The sequence below is a fragment of the Ascidia mentula genome, chromosome 5 (genome assembly GCF_947561715.1).
Source record: "Ascidia mentula chromosome 5, kaAscMent1.1, whole genome shotgun sequence".
Classification (NCBI taxonomy): Eukaryota; Metazoa; Chordata; class Ascidiacea; order Phlebobranchia; family Ascidiidae; genus Ascidia; species Ascidia mentula.
Window position 1 is genome coordinate 6,025,021 of NC_138570.1, and position 20,703 is coordinate 6,045,723.

Consider the following 20,703-nt stretch of genomic DNA (forward strand, 5'->3'; position numbering starts at 1 on the left):
GTGTAATAACAAAAGTGGAAAATATATCAATAAGGTGTCTTATCTTAAAGATGTTTTGTTGGTGCTGTAGTAATATAATCTGCAATAATACATTTAAAGAAAAGGTCAGAATGTTACAGTGCGGTTTAAGTCCAATGGACAGTTTTCAATTTACACACTTTTTAAAATAAATGTTGTTTGTGCGGGTTATCTAATGTTTTATACATGTATATTGTATATAATAGTTATTTATTTCTAATGTGTCAAAATTATTTAGTGTTATACCGACAAAAAGTAACAATGATACAAACTTTTTTTCACAAAATATTTTCAGGGAAAATATAATGGCATAACTATCTTCTCTATGCATGTGGCTGATGTTATTCAGTTACAAACTGAATGTGAAAATGGACTGCGAAGCCACTTGCTTTGTTGATAATCAATTCATTTCCCATGGATTGTAAATTCAGCAAACAATAAAAAAACCATACTACCAAATGGAACCATTAAAAAAGGAGCAAGCGACAGAAAATGGAAACCAAACATTACATCCATCACAGGGCACTGCTGAAGTAAACACAACAACAGTTCACTTTAAGGATCTAATTCTTACTACTGGTGAAATACTCATCTCAAATCAAGAACATGTCGATTCTGCACCAGGGTAAGCCTAACGAATGCTTGTAAAAACTACCCCAGCCTAAATTTATTAAAATGTAATTTAAAGGGTACTTGTTAATGTAATCAGATGGTTGACTTGTTTATCACAGGCTTCAATGCAATCAGCAACAAGTCCCCGGAGGACACCAGCCACCGAAGAAAAAAGGTTTCCAGATAACAAGTGTAAAAGATCCTGCTGATGGGGAGGAAAGTGCAGATGAATTAGATGAATCTCACACTTCATACTCTGATATGTCGTACTCGCGTACCACAGACATAGATCATGACCAGGAAAGTTCAGCTTCAGAAGATACGTTAAATACAACTGTGCAGGATGGAATGCAATCACTATCAACCACAACTGCTATGGCAACCAGCTCTTTGGATGGGTTATCAAAGCCTGCAGGGAAGCCAGTCCAAGTAAGTGTAACTTAAAAAGGTTTATTTATTGAAGCCTTGCTTTTCATAAGTTAACACGGGTCTTACAGACAGTAATGGTGAATCACATTCAAAGTGGAAAAGTTGATACTACTAAGGACATTGAACAGAAACAGGAAGTTATGGTAAGTTTATAAAGAGGGGTGAATTTATATCTGTATTTTACTAAATAGTTCTACAAACGTGAAAAGTCAAAAACATTTTAGTTTCTCTAAATTTGCTTGTTTAAATAAAAAAACGTTATGTATAGTCAGAAGGCCCAGATTATATTCTAGTTGGATAAAATGTTTGTGGCAGGCTGCATTCCACACAAGTGTCAGTAGTAAAAGCAGTTTTTCTAAACTATTGTGTGTTTGCTTTATAGAAATCACCTGTGACCTCTCCTGTGGTGGAAGTAAGTGATCCTGCATTGGGAGATAAAAATGTAACAACACTACCTCAAAGTTCCTCCCAATCTGCGCAACCCAAAGCACCAACAAAGGTGGTTACTGGGCCAAACCAAACATGCCACACAACAGAAACAGGCACCACCTCCACTGCCAGTAAGGCTGCACCTGCCCCTGGCACTGCACTTGCTAAAGGTGGTGCCTCCCGAGTTTACAAAGTGGTAAAACGTGAAAGTTTTTTGCCTGTGAAACGCGAGCGTGGCAGATGGACATGCTTTGACTACTTTGACTCTCAGTCTCCAAATCTTTCCTTCGTGGTTCAGTCAGCCAGTGACACTCGGTTAAACTATCATGAACAGTCATCACATCCTAATAACATTTTGCCATTGTCAACCTCTGCTACATCTGTTCCATCTAGTGCAAGTTCATTTAGCTTGCAACATTCTGACAGCAACTCTTCTGTTTACCGGGACTCACACCATATCGCTGGTGTTCCCAGTTCTGTCCAACATTCTGCCAGTACATCATCAGTTAATTATGACCTTGAGAGTCGTAGGATTCAAATGCCTGCTATTGTCAAGCCAGTTACTGAGAATGCCGAAGAAAAAAGTTTGGAAGAAAGGTATTAGCATTTTTTCTGTTTGGTATTTGCTGTCAAGCATTATCTACTGCCATATTTGTATTTGTTGTTTACCAAATATGTAAAAATTTTTAATTATTTTATCCATTTATATATATATAAGAAAATAACGCTGTGACTGCTGATGATAGTTGACAATTTGTTTAGGACGGAAGGAGATGTAATCAAAAGTGCAATCAAATATGTGACCAACATGGGTGCTTCAGAAGATGATGAGTACGTTTTTTAAATTGCTTCCTTATAAAACCTAATTAACTTCAGTAATAATGCTAAAAATTATCAAGTGTTTGTTATGACGTCTGAGAAAAACTGTACAAAATAGACATAAGAATGCTAAGCTTCTATACAGTTGTGTTTCGTGTTTCGCTATTCATGTGTGTGATATGTTGAATAACAATTTCCATTGTCTCTTTTTACCTTTCATATCTGTAGTATTTTATATGGATGTGTTTTCTCCCCTATGACTGAATTCTCTCTTCGCCATCTACTGTGAGTACCTGTAGTACTTTTTCTGTCCTTTATTTTCTGCTTTTATTCTTTTTCAAAATTTCTTACCTGCTTTGGGATTTTCGGGGTACACTACACATTGATTTGTTTGTTACCCTTAGAATAAATAGAACAGTCTCCAAATAAGATAACAGTAACACATTTTGATATTTTGCATATATACATGTATCTTTTTTCAGGGGAAAAACATGTTAAACCTCTACTGAATTCATTGATTATCACTATATTCGTGAAATGTATTTGAAAATGGACACAGTGTAAAGATTGATTCTGTAATAATGCTTGAAAAAAGATGTGTTAAAAAGTCCGAGTAGTAACTTTTACAAATACTTTTATATTTAGACACAAGTAAACATATGGGTTACTATGGCAGTTTTTCTATAAAAGTGTTGATGTTTTGCAGTACTTCAACAAGAAGTGGCCGTATCGACAACAAAATTGAAGCTGCTATGGTGCGTCACAATCATGTGTTGACATTTGTTCAGCACTTTCACATGATTCGCCTTGTAGACTTTGTTTATTTGACCCTTGCATGTGGGGATTATGTTTGGTCAACTCTTTTCAGCCGATCTTTAAGCTGACCCAGGCCAGGATTGTCATTGTTGTAAATAATTTTGTATTCCTTTCAGTTATTCATAATGACTTCTGCATTGAACACGACACTCTTGGCAGATTTGCCTTAAGTTTTCAAAACTGCCAAAGGGTAAAGGTATTTTTGCTACAGGACTTGGTAAAAAAGCACCTCATGTTGGCTGTTCGTGACGAAGTAGATGTTCTAAAGGAAAAAATCGTGGAGCTTCAAGATGACAACTTTAAAATGAAAAAGGAAAATGATTTGTTGAAGGGTTTTTTAACATCGGATCAGTGGACTGCTGTTCAGCAAGCAATGACAAAACAGGTAAACATTCTGTTGGCAGTAACATGGATGTGTATGGCTTGTAGTTAGGGTTTCTATTGATGCATAGGAATCAAGCATATACATTTTTTATGATTTGAATTTGTATCAAAGAAACCATAACAGCAGCCCATTAAATTCAAAGTTGAATCATGTTAATAAAATGTGCATAAAATTTTCTGTATTTTTTGTTGCCAAAGAGAAATACAGCAGTAACCACTACCAACTGTGAATTGATTTAGTTTTTTCCCACTGTAGCTAAACATTAAATCGCCTGAGAAATGTGAAACTAGTTTTGAACCTGAAAAGTTATTAGTACTATGCATATTATAAATAATCCATGAATGCCGTGACTTTCAAACCACACTTTCCTGAGATAGAGTTCATGACAGATATGTCTTATCGTTTTGTCCAGGTTATTGCCCAGCCACAAAAATCCACTACACACCAACCAATTCAGGTGAGCTATATGTATAAGAATGCATATTTTCATGTAATCTAACCTTTCCATTAAGTTTGTCTTTATGTTAAAATAACAGACACACAGTTTGGTTGCAGTAAAAGCCTTCAATGACATTTTTGAGTAGTTATTCTTATAAAGGTGAATGTGCATTACACTTTCAGGCACAACCCTTACAAGTAGTATATATAAAATATTAATGTCCCGATGTTGCAATTATTTCTGTGCAAACTATACTATGGCAACTAAATAGTTTGTTTGACGGTTCCAAAGTATCAATTTTTTTGAACTAAATAGTTTGTTTGACGGTTCCAAAGTATCAAGATTGACGTAAGACGTGATAATAAAAAATACAAGCTTGGGTGCAGGAGTAAGCAACTGATGTCATGTGATGTGATTATTCATGGCTTTTGAAGATATTTATGAGTTAAATTCCAATACTGTTTAATGTAGTTCAAACTATGACTGTTTTTGTTCAATTTATTATAATGGAAATGTTGGCACACATAGTCATTAACATTTTGTAAACTGGCAAGCAGCATTTGAAAGGTTGCCAACCCCTTGCTATAGCGTCTTCACAATTAGTGAACCAATTGTCGACACAATTTTCAGTACAGAGGACTTTCACCAGTGATTCTTTGCGTTATCTGAGATGTTTTTTTGAGAAAATCCCATTTTTTGAGAATTTATAAAAACATTCAATGTTGGTGACCCAGACTTTAGCTACATTTCTTCTTTTACCTTTACACACTCCTTCCACAAGCTGTTTGCTATTTCCATTGTAATGGCAATTTATGTGTGCTAAGCAAATCTTGAATGTGTGTTTGTTTGGCTCCCCATCACTCAACCATGTTCCACAACAAGACACTATATTTACTTTTGCTGGTCCAACCATGTCCAATATAAATTAATAAACTGAAAGTTTAATCCTAGAAATAACTCAATTGGTCATTTAAACCTTCAAATTATTGTGTAATTATAGCGTAATACCACCCACAGATACTGTGCATTTTGTTTCCTCTGTTTAGTCCTTTTAAGTGGCCATTAAGTCCTTTGGTACTGTATGTATGCTGAAACTGATTTTGTTATATAGTAGTCCATGATTATCAGCTGTTGTACAGTTATTACCTGCAAGCTAATGACTCTTTTTTGAATTTTTTTAGCCAAACATTCCAGGCTACAATGTGCCAATGCAATTGCCTGTCGAAAAGCCAACACAGACACCAACCCAAGTGACTCCTACCCAACAACCAGTCGCCCTCACTGGCTCTGTGATACCAAGTATGAACATTCCTATTATTTATTTTTAAATGAGTTTGTGAGATTGGTGTAGAGCTATTATATTATATGCTATTATTTGCAGATGCAACAATTCACCATGGTTATGTTCAGCAACCAACAGGTGGCACAGGCAATGTTCAGCTGCCGGCTAAGCTTGTAGTAAGTAAATTTAACAGTAGTTTTACAGTTATTACCTACAAGTGCGTATGTCCTCAAGTGTTACACAACATACCAAACTTTTTTATAAATTATTGTTAATTGGTGAAAATTGAACAGGAGTATGTTTAACGGCACAGTTCGAGAAACCCTGATGTAAACCAATGACTGTGAGGTCGAAGGCAAAACAGACAATTTTTTTTCATTGGAACCAGATGGTGCCATAAGTGTTTGTTAGAGAAAGTCATAAAATGAAAAGCAAACAAATCGTCATTCCTTCGTTACACCTTAAACGTGGGGCAATGTTATGTTTCGTCAAAGTCTGTTGCATGAACCAATGACACCTAATGGACATTATTTTCCACGATGATGAACAGGTCTGAACTATAGCAAAACTAAAATGTTGTTTTAATTTATTTAGAACCCTGGTGTTGTAAACCAAGGATGTGTGCAGCCAACAGCTCAGGGTGGGAATTCAGCTCTCGGCCAAACTATCCAACATATATCACAGAAAACAACCATTCAATCAAATCTTGCTGCCCCTGCTTCCAGTGCTGTTACTTCCGTCCAAACGCAATATCCACAACCACAAGCCTTGTATCAACAAGCGCCGTTAACTCAGCAGAAGCTACAAGCCTTCGTGCAGCAACAACAACAAGTTTACCCCCAAGGTCAAGTTGCACCTAGTCAACCAGCTTACCAAGCGGCACCACACCAACAATCACAGCAACCAACTCAAGTGACGCCAAATCTATCCGCGCAACCGACGTACCAAGGTCCCAACACTTACGCCCAAGGTCACACGCCCTCACCAGCAGGCGTTCAGAGGCCGGTAGGCCAACCTGCAGCGCTTGTAATGCCAAGACAGCAATCTGTCGCGGGGGGCATGTTGCCTGTGACTAGTCCCACGAACCCTACGCCGCCTTCAAATCAGCAACAGACATTTCAGGCGGCCACTCCGACGCACGTTGCAAGCCCCGCACCAACTCAATCTACATTCGTTCAACAAAACGTTGTGTCGTCCAGCGGGAAAACGTCCGAGGCAAGGGCGCCGCAGTCGTAGCCCACGTCGGCGTGAGAAATCGCCGTTCTGTGTATTACGCTTGGTGTCATGCCCAACCAATGCGATTACTAAGTGACAAAACGTCGGTGGCGACGAACATGAAGATTTGCGAAAAGTTCATTTGTTGTTGATATACCTCTTGGTGCTGGGAAACGGTGATGGCCAACCCGCATACATACATACACACACACATACATGGCACGCACATTTTGCTGATTCGCTTCACCCTTCGTCGTATTGTCGACAAAGGTGGCAAAAATGGACAGACACACGCGAGGAAAAGATAGTTTTTGTCCACGTTTCCGATCGAAAGCAGCGCCCGTTAAGTCCCACGTGTTTTACCGTTACTCGTGACAAGGTTCTTTTGCTTTCTTGTTCATCCGTGTCACGTGCGTAGTTAGTTGCGCTGCTGCCTTGTAGCCCTATATACAATGAAATCATAACCTGTTTTGGCACCGCATCGACAGCTACGTACTATATTCTGTTCCTACCCCCGCTGCTCCTTAAATACAGAGTGTGCTCCATATAGTAATTGTAACCCGCTCGCTCTGCTTTATTTCAATATCACTGTTGTGTCTACGATGACATGTTTGCTTCGCAATGACCGTAAATTGCTTCGTCGCCACGGAATTAACGTGGTATGGTCTCTATATTGTATACGTTATCGTATATAGGCCACACCTTTGCAGCTTGTCCATGTTGCAACTGTACCCGTATCAAGGCCGTTTGGGACCTATTCATAAACACGATATACAATTTCGTGTTGAATCAAGTTAGGGTGGTTGCAGTATTTTAAAAGGAAACGGAGTTGCATTTTTACACAAGTAATTCCAATTTGAAACTGCCACCTTTTCAACTAAGCCCAATCTGCGCTCGCTGAACTAACTACCTTTAAACGAATATGAACAAAAAATGTCATTTGTATGATAATTTGCATGTCGACAATTGTATGTGAATTAGTATGCCGACAATGTATCCGAATACTCCAATGATGGCACCATCATCTTATCACAGGCCGTGTCGTTTTAGATTACTCTTGCACTTATAAGACCTGTTCATGCGACAGTGCCGCATCGACAACTGGGAAGAGAAACAAGCGATGGGTTTTAACATATCGCTGCTACTGTATGCGCGTTTGTTGACGTGTTTGATGTGTTATTTTTCTCTGCTGGATTGTAGTTTGCAATTAGAGACGGATGCTCGTGTGTTTCGCAAACGGTGGGATTAATGTATATGCGCCACAAAATGAAAGGGTCGAACGAGTCGTCGTTTCTTCAATATAAACACTTAAAAATTGCGTAAAGTTGTGTTTTTTGCTTTTGCATTCGGCACGGACCAGTGACCCGATGGACAATTCTCACCACTCCAGAAAATTTGTGGCAAAGTTGGCATTAAAAAGTCAATCTGGAGGATAAAAATGTGTAATTAGGTAGTCCCGTTGAGGGCAGAACTTAGCACAACAAAGTTTGGAAACTGATTTTTAGGCCATATCGTTCGTCCGCTTGATATATGATTTTAGCAGTTGAAAATCCGTACAGGTGACGCACTCTTTTCTAACAAAATATTTGTTGTTAATAACCGAGTTTTGAGCAATTTGATTTGAAAATTTTATTTTTTCTCGACGTATACAACGAACTGACCAGAACCGAACAGCTTTGAACCTTAAGGGGGTAAAAGTAATCCAGTAATCACCTACAAGTTTCTTTTGCCGACTGCAATTAGGCGTCATACATTTGATTAAATTTCCACCCTTTGTGTCCGTGCAACACCATTCAGACGACACAGAATATTTTGTGAAACACTGCTGCCACAACAGAGGTTTCGCTCCAAAAGCAAATATACGTAAAAGCAGGTGGCGCCGGTGATGTTGAGTTTAGGTACGATTTTTGTTTTCTAATAAAAGAAAGTGATGGAGTTTTCTGCACTAGGACCCAGCCGAAAACTAAGACATGATTAACATCGGACGAAAGGGTATAGTCTGATGACAGATTGTCTGGTAAGTGTAGATGTAGACTTTAATTAATGTAGTAGTTGATATCTGGAGCTTCACATAAATGGTGTAGGCTATATAAATGTCAAAAGATCTTGTATATTTTACTGTCTTGTCTTCTGTATAATTTTCATTATTATAACTTTTTAGATATGGATGGACACTCTACCGGGGGTAATGACGATGGGTCGTACCAAGTGAAAGAGGATCTTATACTGGAAAACTTTTTACATGCACAGAGACAAGACAAGGCAAAAGTATTAAGAAAACAACAGGTTGGCTTATTCACATTTTATGAAAAAAAAAAGTTTCCTAAATCCTCATACAATTGTTTTTGGTCTGCATAAACAGCTAAAAAATGATGAAGGAAGATCGATGGAAAATGCACTGACCATCAGTCGCCAAAAGCCTGATGCACTTAGGAGAGTTAAGTTTACATCTACGAGTCTAATTCAAGATGCAGTTAAAGAAGGAAACAAATATGAAGGTGTGACAGACGATAGAATTTATAATTGCCAGAATTAAACAAAATATGTAATAGTAGCATTTTATGTAAACAGGGTTTGTATAAAGTAAAAGATTAAGTAGGTATATGTTGCTGGCCACTAGGCATCTTGACTGATAAGCTGTTACATCTCAGCAGGTACGACATGTGCCTAGGGGCCTAGAATGTGCAAGATTAATCCTTAACAAGCAAGATTTTTCAATATCACACTGCCTGGTCACATGAAAGTTAATTTTATTTAGCTCTGGCTGTGATGCAACTTACAATGTGATATAATATAACCTTAAAAGTGCTAATAAAACTTAATGTTTTTAGTGCTTCAAAATTACACACATGTAGTGTTTTTAATGCTTTTCTTATTTTTAGTTTTTGATCTTTTGTCAAATGGAGTTTCAGTAAACTTCAATGGTGTCCAGAGTGAAGGGATGTCACTTCTGCACCAAGCTTGTGTGTATGATGACTACATTATAGCCCAGTCTTTAATAAAACAAGGTGTGTAAAGGTGTTTGATTTGTCACGGTAAACCCGTCTCACGCCTTCGGGTGAAGATTAACAGTGCAAATTAATTGCTTTTCTGCTTGTTGTCTCAAGGTGCCTCGGTCAACATTGCTGACGACTTCCATTGCACGCCGCTACACATATGCTGCCTTTGGGATTCAATGAAATGTGCCCAGCTGCTTCTATCGGTGCGTAATTTTGTACATTCTGCAAGAATTCAATTATTGTACATTCACACATTTTTTCATTTGTTAGAATAATGCTCTGACCAATGTCTTGGATTTGGACAACAATTTTGCAATAGACCAAGCTGCCGACAACAGCCATATGAAAGCCATGATGAGAAAGCACATGCATCAAAAGTTGAAAATTGATGAAAGTGGGACTATGTTTATGATTGCAGGGCATTTTTTGTGGCTGAAAGATTTGATAATTTTTAGGCAAAATTTTTACATTGTAACTTATTCAAAATCATTAAAATTTTGAAAGGTTACGGCAAAAAATGTATTATTCAGTTTAATTAAAAAAACGCTAGTATCATGCATTGTTTTATCAAATAGACTTTGTTATAGGTTTTCCAAGTTAAATCTCTTTTTTAATGATTTAGGTCAGCTGAATAACCTAAGAAACAAGACACAGAGAGCAATGTTACATGAAATTCGAAACAACTTGGAACAAGGTTTGTCAGTTGACCAACCTTCAACAAGTGGTATTACGCTGGTAAGTGTTATTTGCATCAAATATGTATATCGTTTAACATATTTATCTAATGCCGTTTTGACATGCAGCTACATGTTGCTGTTACCAATGGTTACTTGTCAGCAGCCCGAATGCTGCTTGAAAACAGTGCCAACGTTAATGTTGCCGATACACATTTGTGGACTCCACTTCATTGTGCTGCTAAATACAAACAGGTGGGCGATGGAACTGTGATTAAGTGATTTAACTTTGTGACAATGCCAATTAAATTAAACTTATCCTCAAAGGTCAAAATGGTCAAACTGCTGCTATCTCACTATGCCAATCCTCACGCTCGTTCTATCGCCAACTTGACCCCAAGGGATATGACCCGTGACCTTGTGATAATAAAAATGTTAAAAGATGCTGAGGAGACATTTTTAGGTATGTTAAACCTTCTCATTGTTGTCAAATTGATTTTTTTGCACAATTTTTTTTAATGTTTTAAAATACCCCTATATGTAGATTTAGATAACCAAAAAACACCAGCAAAGACCAAGCGATTTTCAGCGAGCCTGTTGGACCAAAATGATGGGGAAGAACTAACTAGGGTGCAGACAAGAGTGATGTTAGTAGCTTTGCTGTGGTATAATAATTACTGCATATGACACCAACCATCTTTATGCAGAAGCTCCACTAGAATGGCGAAAAGAGATATTTTAAAAGAACGTGATATATTAAAATCATTGGTACCCAAACTAATAGAGGATGAAGGAAAAACTGAAGTTCCAGTCAGTGTTGTAGAGAGGTGAAACAAATTATTCTTGTAAAAGCGATCTTATACTGATGCCATGACGATAATTTTAGAAGGATACATAAGAGTACACCTGTGAATCTCAATGTATACTTGTTCTCCTAACTTCAAATGTGTTGGCGAAACAATCTTAAGCCTATTTTTGTTTAGTGTTTCTAATGGCATAAGGTTAATTTGAAAGGCAAAAAAATTAATATTAGATATTTTAGTGATGGTCAAGCACAGTTTGTCTTCATGCACCCTCCACCCCTGCCTCCTCGCGATCATGGCACCCCAAGGGAAATACCCATGTCCCTACCTGTGAAACCCGTTTTTTACCAGGTAATGAACTTTGCTACGTCTGGTTAAACAGGCACAAATGTAGATTTTTAGACATGTAATAAAGTATACTGTTTGATTTTTGTGTCATGTTGTTTTTCTTTCTGCTTTCACGTGGTGTTTCTAGGTAACCTGGTGTCACTTTTTTAACAATTAACACTGTTGTAGCGTTACAGTTGAACTTGGGTAATCCAGATTTAATTTGTCCAAAAACTTTTTGCAAAATAAGGATTCTAAACACTTTCGTTTTGAGCCTGACACTGTGTACATAGTGGGACATCGGTGAAATTAGCTCCAATTGAGCTTAACTTATTTGTCACTTGAAGATATTAACGGCAACTGCCTTTGTGTTTCTTATACACTTTCAGATTTGGCTAAATATGGACACCTTTTGTTGTGAATTAACTCAGCCATGTTCTTGTCTTCCTTTTTTACTTTTTCTAAGTTTGCATGACAAGTCCTTTTTTGGTTTGTTTATGTTTCCAATTACCATTTGTTTCTTTTTTGTTTGTTATTGAAGACTACTAATCTGCATGATGAAAAGTTACTCAAGGCTGTGGTAACTATTCAACGAGGTAACATTATTGTGATTTTACATTCATCAATCAGTTTTTTGTTTTAGCCCTGTTTCTGTTCTGGCCAAAATATATAAAAGCTCTTAGTCCTGCTAGAAGTCCAAGGTTGTAAGCTTTCTTGTGACACAAAACTTGTAGATTGGTGAAAGATGTATAGAAGTTGTTTGTGTTTGGTTATGAGTGCATGACACTACCTTATCTTCATTTTTGTGTTAGTTATTGCTTACTAAAAATAACAAAATGTTGATCTTTCTAGCTGCCAGAAAACACATCCTTGATCCACGGGGTAAACTTTCTCGTATGTTACACAACATCGAAGATTGCAGTAACCACTTTTATGAGGAGGTTGGTGCAAAAATATTAAATGCTTTTTATATCGGCCATGGTGAAGGCTTTTCAACCTGTTCAAATCCAAACAATGAAAGTGTACATTTGGTAATTAATGGTAACATTTTGTACTTTCCCCAATCATTTTTTTGTGGTAGAATCAAATTGTTTATATGAGCTTTTATTAGGTAGTAAACAGTTAAGCGGTAATTCCCTTGTAATTTGTGCTAATTTTATTGTTTATTTCAAATCGAAGTTGTTCGCTCATCACACCCCACAACATTTCAGTTGTGCTCTAAAACATTTTTCCAACCCAGGTTGTGGTACAAAATGCGGACGACATAGCAAGCGAATACGACCGCCAGAGGTCGCTAAAGAACCAGCAGCGTAATAGCTGGGGTCCCGAAGCGCCGCGACATATTTTTCGTGCTGCGAAACCGGAAAGGCCAATGTCGACAGGCTATTTGGTAAGTTCACTGCTCGTTTAATGGCGCAATATGTCCCGGTTCACACGGATTGTTTGGAGGCAGTATGTTAGTGTTTCTGCCCGTGCTACTGACATGTTTAGGCCGAGGAATTGTCAGGTTGGATAAACGTATATTTTCCGGGTGTATCTTTGAGGATATTTCGAGTAAAGTAGATTTGTGAGATTAGTTAAACAGTTTTCTACTGGATTTGAATTTTTTTCGCTTTTGCACAGGATAAAAAAAATTTCTAAGGTTTCAAATGCACCCCAAGATGTGCGTTGAATATAAACCAGATTCACTTGTACAGTTAGATTACACCTTCTCTCTAAAACGATTCACCCTTTCCAGTTACGTACCAGACTTTTGGCGAGTTTCTGCCAGTGACGAAAACGTGACGTCATGCGCTTGAGCGGTCCAAGTCCGACGCGACTTATGACTAAGCGACGGGGCGTTTGTCCGGCAGGTTGCGAATTACACCCTGGCTACTGGGAAGCTGATTGAGAAACGGACAAGCATGTGACGTCAACGGTCCGAACCCGCATGCTACTTTACTGAGCAGACAGTCCTGAGATCAAACTGTCAGCACAGGGAAAAAGGGAATTCGGCGCAACGGCGCGACGATGAATGCGGTCAGACGTTAGATAGGTTGAGATTGCCGGTTAGCTGTCGCCAAGGTGGATTGTAATTGATTTAGCAAGGCTCTTTGTATAAAACGCCTTCACGAAAGTCAAGTAAGGTTGTTGCGTATCGCGGAATCTTTCAAGTTGTGCGCAATGTGGGTTCGTGTGAAGTTGACACTTCTTTCGATGCAAAAAGTGGTAGATTGACAGCTTATTGCAGCGAGTGGCATGTCGGTTATTCACAGATTAAAAACTTCTTGAAACATAATTCTACCTCGGTACTAAGGGAGGTCCAACATTCTTCCTCTCCTTGTGTGCGGTACAGGTCTCCGCTACGTTCGGTTTGATTAATGGCAAAGGACATCGTCCTATTGTCGCGCCGTTTGTCGTCAATTAAACGGTCAAAGTCTTTCAAAAGGAGCGCGAGGCATACCGGGGTTTGTAGCAGGTACCGAGTTTGAAAAGCTTACGTCGGTAATCACACACCGTACTCGCTGAGTGACGATCAACAGATGTGTGTGTATGTGTCAGTGCGACGCGCTGTCTGGTTGTGAAAGGGTTAAGTTTGTGAACTGGACCACCGTTGTCGGTAACGGCCTTGGCATGATATGACTTTTGCTTTTTTCATAAGTTTGAAAAACTGACGATTTTGTTTGATGCGAGTAAAAACCGTAACATAAAAGCGCCTTTGTCAATATCATTATTTGCTTTTTTTATCGTGTTACGTGGTTTGTCGCAGGCGACACGTGCAGTGACCAAACGTTCTTTTCCAGCGTCCATGCAGCAAGTTAATATGACAACACATCGTCAAGGGTTAAAGTTTAATTTCTAGTGCCGCGGATTGCAAGCTGTCATGGCTGTCTGGCAACCGAACAGTCTCGGTGGTCAATTATTTCAGCCGGAAATGAGGCAAACGCTGAGAAAGTCTCTGTTGGATGATTGCGCGCATGTTATATCTGCCCGACGTTAGCCGGAAAGGAGGGTATTTTTGGGCTGCCTTCTGCTGTATCTGACACGCGGGCATTTCACGTTCGCTTGGTTGCGCGGCCGCAGTTCAGAATACGTTGATTGCGCTTTATGAGCGATGATGTTTACCCCCATCGTAAAAAAAACTTTCGCCAAGTCGGATAATGTTGAGGAAAGAGGATCCAGTCAGTGAAGCGAAAAGCTCTCGAGGGGGGCCGTTTGGAAGACTTTTTTAGGGAACGCCGTCGCGGACCGATAGGTTTGAATCCGCTCTCGGCCGACCCGAGTGCAATATTTCCGCGAACTCGTTGTTATTGCGACGGTCGCACCGAAAACACAGTTGCTTCAAGGCACTTGTTTACTTAAACGCCCAGTTAGCGCGACTTCTCGACCCACGGTAGACCTCGACGAAGTGCCAACGAGCTTTTGATACCGAGAAGTTGTTCGCTTTGCTGGCAAAGGGAACCGTGCGAGTCTAGAAGTGAAAGTATTGCATAGAGAGCCGTGTGTCGCGTGATACGCGGTTGAGACGTATTATGAAGTTTATGGCTGGGAAGTGTCTGTATTGCGGTGTCTTCGACGTTTACAGCTACGTTAATTGGAAAGGAAACTGACATTTGGTTTAACATAGCTTGACAAGTGGTTTAATTGGGCGTCGTCTGAGTTTGTGGCGAGCTTTCTTCCACTTAATGACCCCAGAGTTGTAGAAATTGGGCCAGGAAACGGTTTCTTGCGTCTGCCGATCTTGATACGGGGTTAAGTTTGCAGTGAATACACAAAGATCGGTGATATAACTCAAGAAAGTGTCTTTTTGGCGATTCTCGACCACGTATTGAGAATATGATCTAAATGTTGTTCTTGTATGAAATACGTTAAGTGTTAGTAAGTTTACGAAAGAGGTATAGATTTATGGCTGCACTACAACTATCAGTCTAGATTTAGTCGTTAAACAGACCTAATAAAATGACTGGGAGAAGGGCAGGTTGTATGCTGGGAAAACCAAACTGACCTTCTGAGAAAAGCTTACATCTCAATTGCCTTTGGCGCAGTAAAACCGTTCTACGGCAGTTTTGCTCCAATGCTTCATTGTCCGTTCTATCAGCGCGCGTTGCGACAATTGTGTTTTAATGTACCTTAGACAAACTCGCCTCCTTTCGATCCGCAGGCATACACTTAAGCAGTTTTGAATAAATGATATCGTATTGTGATCACTGGTAAGCTTGAGCCCTGTTTGCACAGATGTCGTACGCACAAGACTCGAGTGCGGTGTGGATACCGCAGGCACCAGGCGCCCACCAAGGCCCCATGGCCCACCAGCACGGTTACCACCACCAGCAGATGCCCCCCGATGTGGTGCCTTACTACACAGGCCCAACGCGTTCCTGGAGCACAATGCCACACAGAGGCAATCAAGGGAAACCGAAGAAGTACAGTAGTTCGTCCATCGACAGTGGTCTCTCTATGGACTCGAAGCAAAGCGAGTATACGGACCTGGCAGTGAATGTCAAGCGGAGTCTGACACTAAAAGGTCAGTTTTCTTCGCTCCCAGAACGCTTTCTGGAGATATTGCTCGTTCGTCAGCAATTGTCTTTGTCAGTGCGTATAAATAACCTAGGCATCGCCCAATACGACCGCACCCATGTATTCAAAACCACTCTGTCGCCAGTCGACGCATCTTTTTGTGCAAACGCCCGACTGCTGCCGAATAAGTGAAGGAATGTAATGAGTGGTTTCTCGGTTACAAAAACGCGCCATTCATATGACCACTGACGTCAGCTGGACGCAATCGTGAGACAGGGTTCCAAAGTTCGGCGCAATTAACACGGGTTTGTGTGCAAAGACGCTGTGCACTGGTTTACAAGTAATGGTTGCGTTAGTCATTAAAATGTGGCGGATTTGATGCTTTGTATCAGATAATTTTAAATGTACAATCACCCTTAACTGTAATAGGTTTTGCTTGTAACTTTCCTGACAAAAGTAACAAAACACAGGTTTTGATCAAACACTTCAATGCTGTGTTATGGTATATATACAGAAACAACTTACTGGCCACCTTACCTTATCGCATGACATATGCTGGCTTAAAGTCAAAAAAGCATGAACTAATTTCCATGCAATAAACAGATTTCCATTGTCCAGATTTAGACAAGCTCCCTTTCTCAAGTTTGGCCATTCATTCATTCAAGCTTTAAACTTTAATGGTAGACAAAGAATTGGATTCCATATTAAATGCAACTGGAAATTTTTACATACAAATGCTTTCCTAATACATATCCACACCTTTCGATTCCAGAAGGTCACAGGAAATCATCCAGTTCGCCCTCAGTGGAGGAATCTGTACCCGTAAGGTTGAGAAAATCATCCCTGGGTGCCTTGCGTCCATCATCCAACTACACTACGTACAAAATGCCCCCACTCACCCCTACCGTGGCAACTCTGATCCACCACACAACCTCTGTTGTACAGGACGAGGCTACCGAACTGTCGGAGCCCAAAGTCATGCAGCCAGGTAAAAAATACTGTGTTTTTTGTATTCGGCCTGACGTGTTTTTAGTTAGTCTTGGGCTTGATTGCCATTATTATGAATAAATTTGTTGAAATTACACTGAAAATGTATATAGTACCTTTGCATTAACCCGGTTGTAACCTGGCATGACAATTGCCGGTTGAACTACATGATCTCAAAGTCTGTTTTTTCTTAGTTGAAAACTCAAACGAAAGGATGAAAAATATTAAAATGTGCTTTTACGTTGCTCTTAGTTGTCTTTGTTTATAGCAGAAGGTCGTATGGAAAATCAAACTTTTTGTTTTCGGCACTCGGTTTTGTAATAATTTGTTTGTCTTGATTTGTTGCTTGGTGCAAAATTGCACCTCTTATGTTGCAACCGGCCGTAGAATTTCACGCAGCTCGGCATGCGTTTGCTTTGCAGTTTATTTTTGTCATTGCTATGCGGTGACTCAGTATTGTGCATGACACTACAAAGCGTTTCGTGGTCATTTTAAGGTTTTTCGGTGCGAGGATTGTCATAACTGCCTTTGAGTAACTTGCAGACGAAATTATCTCTTCTCGCATGTTTCGATCGTGCTGAGACAGAACGTCTCTCGCGTTTTTGTATATTTAGTTTATTGAAATTAACTTTATGAGCATAATTGCTTGTGGCCTCGCAATGATTTTTTATTGCCATTTTAAATGCGTTTTCCGGATGTGACAATTAATTGCTACGATCAACTCAAAATGTATACTTTTTTGAACAGTTACAATCGACGAAAACCAACAATATGACCATGGAACATTTCCAAGGCATCACCGTTTTCACTCCATGAAGACGCCAGGGCACAGGTAACAGAATTCAGTCTCGGGGCGACCAGAGAAGCCATCTTCTATTTTAATTCGTCTAAACCGCCGTGTAAATCGTGTTTGCGATTGGCCTGTATAACCAGGACAACATGTTTGCGACAAGGCGTTCCCACATAACCAACAACGCAAAAACACGGCGTTTGGTGAATGTTCGCCCTCTCTCCCAGTTGGGTTGAAATATGACGCTGACATGTTTGTCGTTGAGGAAGACACACTGGTGCTCAGTCCCACTATGGCTCGTATAATGTGCAAAAGCGCGCCTGGAATTCAGTCCAAAAGTGTAGGAACAGATTTGTTGCTGTGATAGTTGTGTGGCAATGTTTGACCTACAAGTGAACTATGGGGTTATCATTGATGTAATGTATACCTTTTCCTATATATACACATATATATCACGGCAAAAGCAATCTTTTGCAAATAGCGTGTTTCAGGAAGTGTAGAACACGCACCTGGACGACCAAGAATAGTCTGTGCATCCAAGCGGTTCTATTCGTTAGTTAATCGTGTTGAACACTAATAAAAAAAAACGTTTATTTGTAATTTGGTAACGTCGCGTACGATGATGTAGTTTACAAACCCAAAACATCCCAGAGTAATTACTGCACTGCTTGTCAAAACACGTACATTTATCGAACATCTTGCAATTTGCATATTAGCTGAAACGTTCCGCAACAAAAAAACACGACTTGTCTTCTGACAGATATGGTTCTATGTTGACTGACCGAAGTCGGATTCTTCGCGACAATCGTCTCACAATTGCAACACATTCGGAACAAGGATCACCGATTCTAAACAGGCGAGTTTATCTTTTATACCATTTGCAGTAAAAAACAGTAACTCTGCAATGCAGTTTGGCGTCGGTGTTTTGTCACGTTTAAAGCAAATTTCGCTGCGTTTCGAGGTTCCTGTTGTTAGGCCGCACTGTACATGCCGTAGCTATACTGTTCAATTACATGGAAGCCCTTGGGAATGCGTTTCTGTTGTGGTTTTTACGATTTGTCAGAAAGCGTTCTGTTACGTATATTGGTTCCCTTTCGTGGCCGCTCAGTTTGAATGTTTGGTCTCAACGGTACTTTTTCCCTCAGTGCGAGTTAAGGAAATGTGTAACGGTTTCGCGTCGCCACTGTGGAAATAGCTTCTCCACACTGAGGCCTAAGGTAGCGTTTTTCGGCCTAAAATCGTCTTTACATACGTCAAAAAGGATTTAACCTTAAAAAGTAGGTATTTATCACAGCTCCATGAAATCTACAAACAGCATGAAAGAACAGTAGGTTTGTTGTCATTGAGACAATCTCTTTGCCTTTTGAACAAAGTCAGTTCCCCTTCTTTAAGCTTTAAAAACGGCCCGACTCGAGACATAAACATGTTACTTTCATCAGGCACAGCTGGGACTGTCCCAAACAGATCGCTCCCAACGACAACGATCCTCTTCCGCCACCTCCTGTTCATCCCATCGTTTCCCCGCCCGCCGCTTACGAAAACAAGCGATTCAGCGACGAAATGTCCACTTCCTTTACCTCATCCACTTCACTAGAAGGACGACCCTATCTTGACGTCACTCTACCCAGGCGAAAATCCGGACACGCTCCACCGCCTCCGCCGCCACGTGACCCGAGAACGAGATTGAGCGAATCGAGTGGGAACATCGCACAGCAGGGTGAACGCAGGGCGTCATTAAAGACGCGGAACTCGTACGAAAATCACACGCTGCCGTCGAGGCGCCTAGCGCGACAGAGCAACACTGATTCCGACGATGATTTGCCTCCGATTCCTCCACCTCTACCCCTCTACACACCACAAGTTGTGATAGAAAAGCGAGCAAGTCAGGTTTTCCCGCTTCCGCCGGAAGATCTGCTCACCACAGAGGATGATGAATTTCCGCCTCCGCCGCCTTCGTTATAGGAACGTATAAAAAAAGACGCTTTAATGTGATGGTAATTCTACAACAAGTGCAATCTCGTGTTCGCTAGTGTTGCGCAGGTCGCCAAATCAGTGCTCGGTGTAAATACGTTGCTTTCAATCGTCGTCGCTTTCCTTTTACCTGTCAAAGCTCTAGCTGGCTGGACGCTGGGCGCAGCTTCGCAACCTATAATGTATCATACATTTCTTCAAGAGCTGGATCGATTACCTTTGTTTAGAGGCTGATAAACCCAATACGTTATCATACTATAAAACCGTCTCTTCATTATTTTTAATTGTCTCACAACAATGGGGTTTTTGATGATTGGCGCAATATGTATACTATTAGGCTTTTAGTATTGCTCAGTTTGTTTTTTCGCCAGTGCCTTTCGTTTTAGTTATCGTGACTTGTTCCGCTTTGCATTTTACGCCTTATCTCTTACCTTTAATCCTAACTGCAGACAATGTCGATCTTTCCAGGCCTTGGCACCGTGATCTGTGAGCAGCAGTTTTTCCGAATAATCGCCAATCAGCGCTTACAAAAGCCCGATCACGAATTGCGGTCACGCTCAAATCGCAATAATCAAATTCTGTACACGAAACGCTTATGGCGTCACAATCCAGCTTACGTCACAGTCACAAGGGCCGTTTTAGTGGTTTGTCGTGCAAGTTTTGCTTCGAAATCATTTCTTTCGGCGCCTCGATTACCCCAACATGACAACAAACCTTAGAAGCCATGACTAGTCGCTTGAACTTTTCGGTTAGGTCTGGTAAGCGTTTGTCATCAGTGTTGACAATCGCCCCAATCTCCCTTCTTTCGAATTCGTTTCTCTAAACCTTCTTTGATCGTTGCACTGTCATCGCCTCTTGCTCTAATAGTTAGCCTGACGCAATCGCCATTAAAAGGTTTCGGACTACAGTGGTGTTGATTGAAGGTTTTTGGGAGGTTTTATAGTTAAATGCAGGGTTATGTAGCAGGCTGTGTGGAGAATAAGCAGAGTGACTGGATACAACTTTTCCGAAACCTGTGCGATTTCTACCGCAATTGTAGACTTTGATAAAAAATGACAGTCCAGCAGCAATTCTTCAAGCTTTAAACATAAAACAATGTTATAAAACCCAGACCGGCGCAACCGACCAACAACTCCCCGTCGCGAGTCTGTCAAGATCGCTTGAGTTATCGTTGAAACTGGCAGAAAAAAACTCGATCTGAGTTGACTCGG

General features: G+C 40.2%; 2 protein-coding genes across 2 annotated transcripts; both read left to right on the forward strand.

The window, feature by feature from the left end:
• The first annotated feature begins 317 nt into the window (after nt 1-317).
• On the forward strand, nt 318-7,756 carry LOC145901992 (uncharacterized). Its single transcript, XM_082989826.1, has 11 exons — nt 318-643; nt 750-1,059; nt 1,128-1,202; nt 1,442-2,085; nt 2,251-2,319; nt 3,014-3,062; nt 3,335-3,508; nt 3,921-3,965; nt 5,129-5,246; nt 5,329-5,405; nt 5,824-7,756. Exons 1-11 carry the CDS (start codon nt 477-479, stop codon nt 6,463-6,465), a joined length of 2,370 nt encoding a protein of 789 aa, XP_082845952.1. The 5' UTR covers nt 318-476; the 3' UTR covers nt 6,466-7,756.
• Nucleotides 7,757-8,326: 570 nt separating this feature from the next.
• LOC145901817 (uncharacterized) lies at nt 8,327-20,389 on the forward strand. The gene is made up of 21 exons (XM_082989621.1): nt 8,327-8,342; nt 8,394-8,461; nt 8,606-8,730; nt 8,807-8,942; nt 9,327-9,452; nt 9,552-9,646; nt 9,714-9,837; nt 10,066-10,178; nt 10,247-10,372; nt 10,445-10,580; nt 10,662-10,764; nt 10,825-10,944; nt 11,160-11,271; nt 11,789-11,843; nt 12,100-12,188; nt 12,488-12,637; nt 15,463-15,751; nt 16,517-16,732; nt 17,479-17,563; nt 18,282-18,377; nt 18,961-20,389. Exons 3-21 carry the CDS (start codon nt 8,608-8,610, stop codon nt 19,481-19,483), a joined length of 2,817 nt encoding a protein of 938 aa, XP_082845747.1. The 5' UTR covers nt 8,327-8,342; nt 8,394-8,461; nt 8,606-8,607; the 3' UTR covers nt 19,484-20,389.
• Nucleotides 20,390-20,703: the final 314 nt, after the last annotated feature.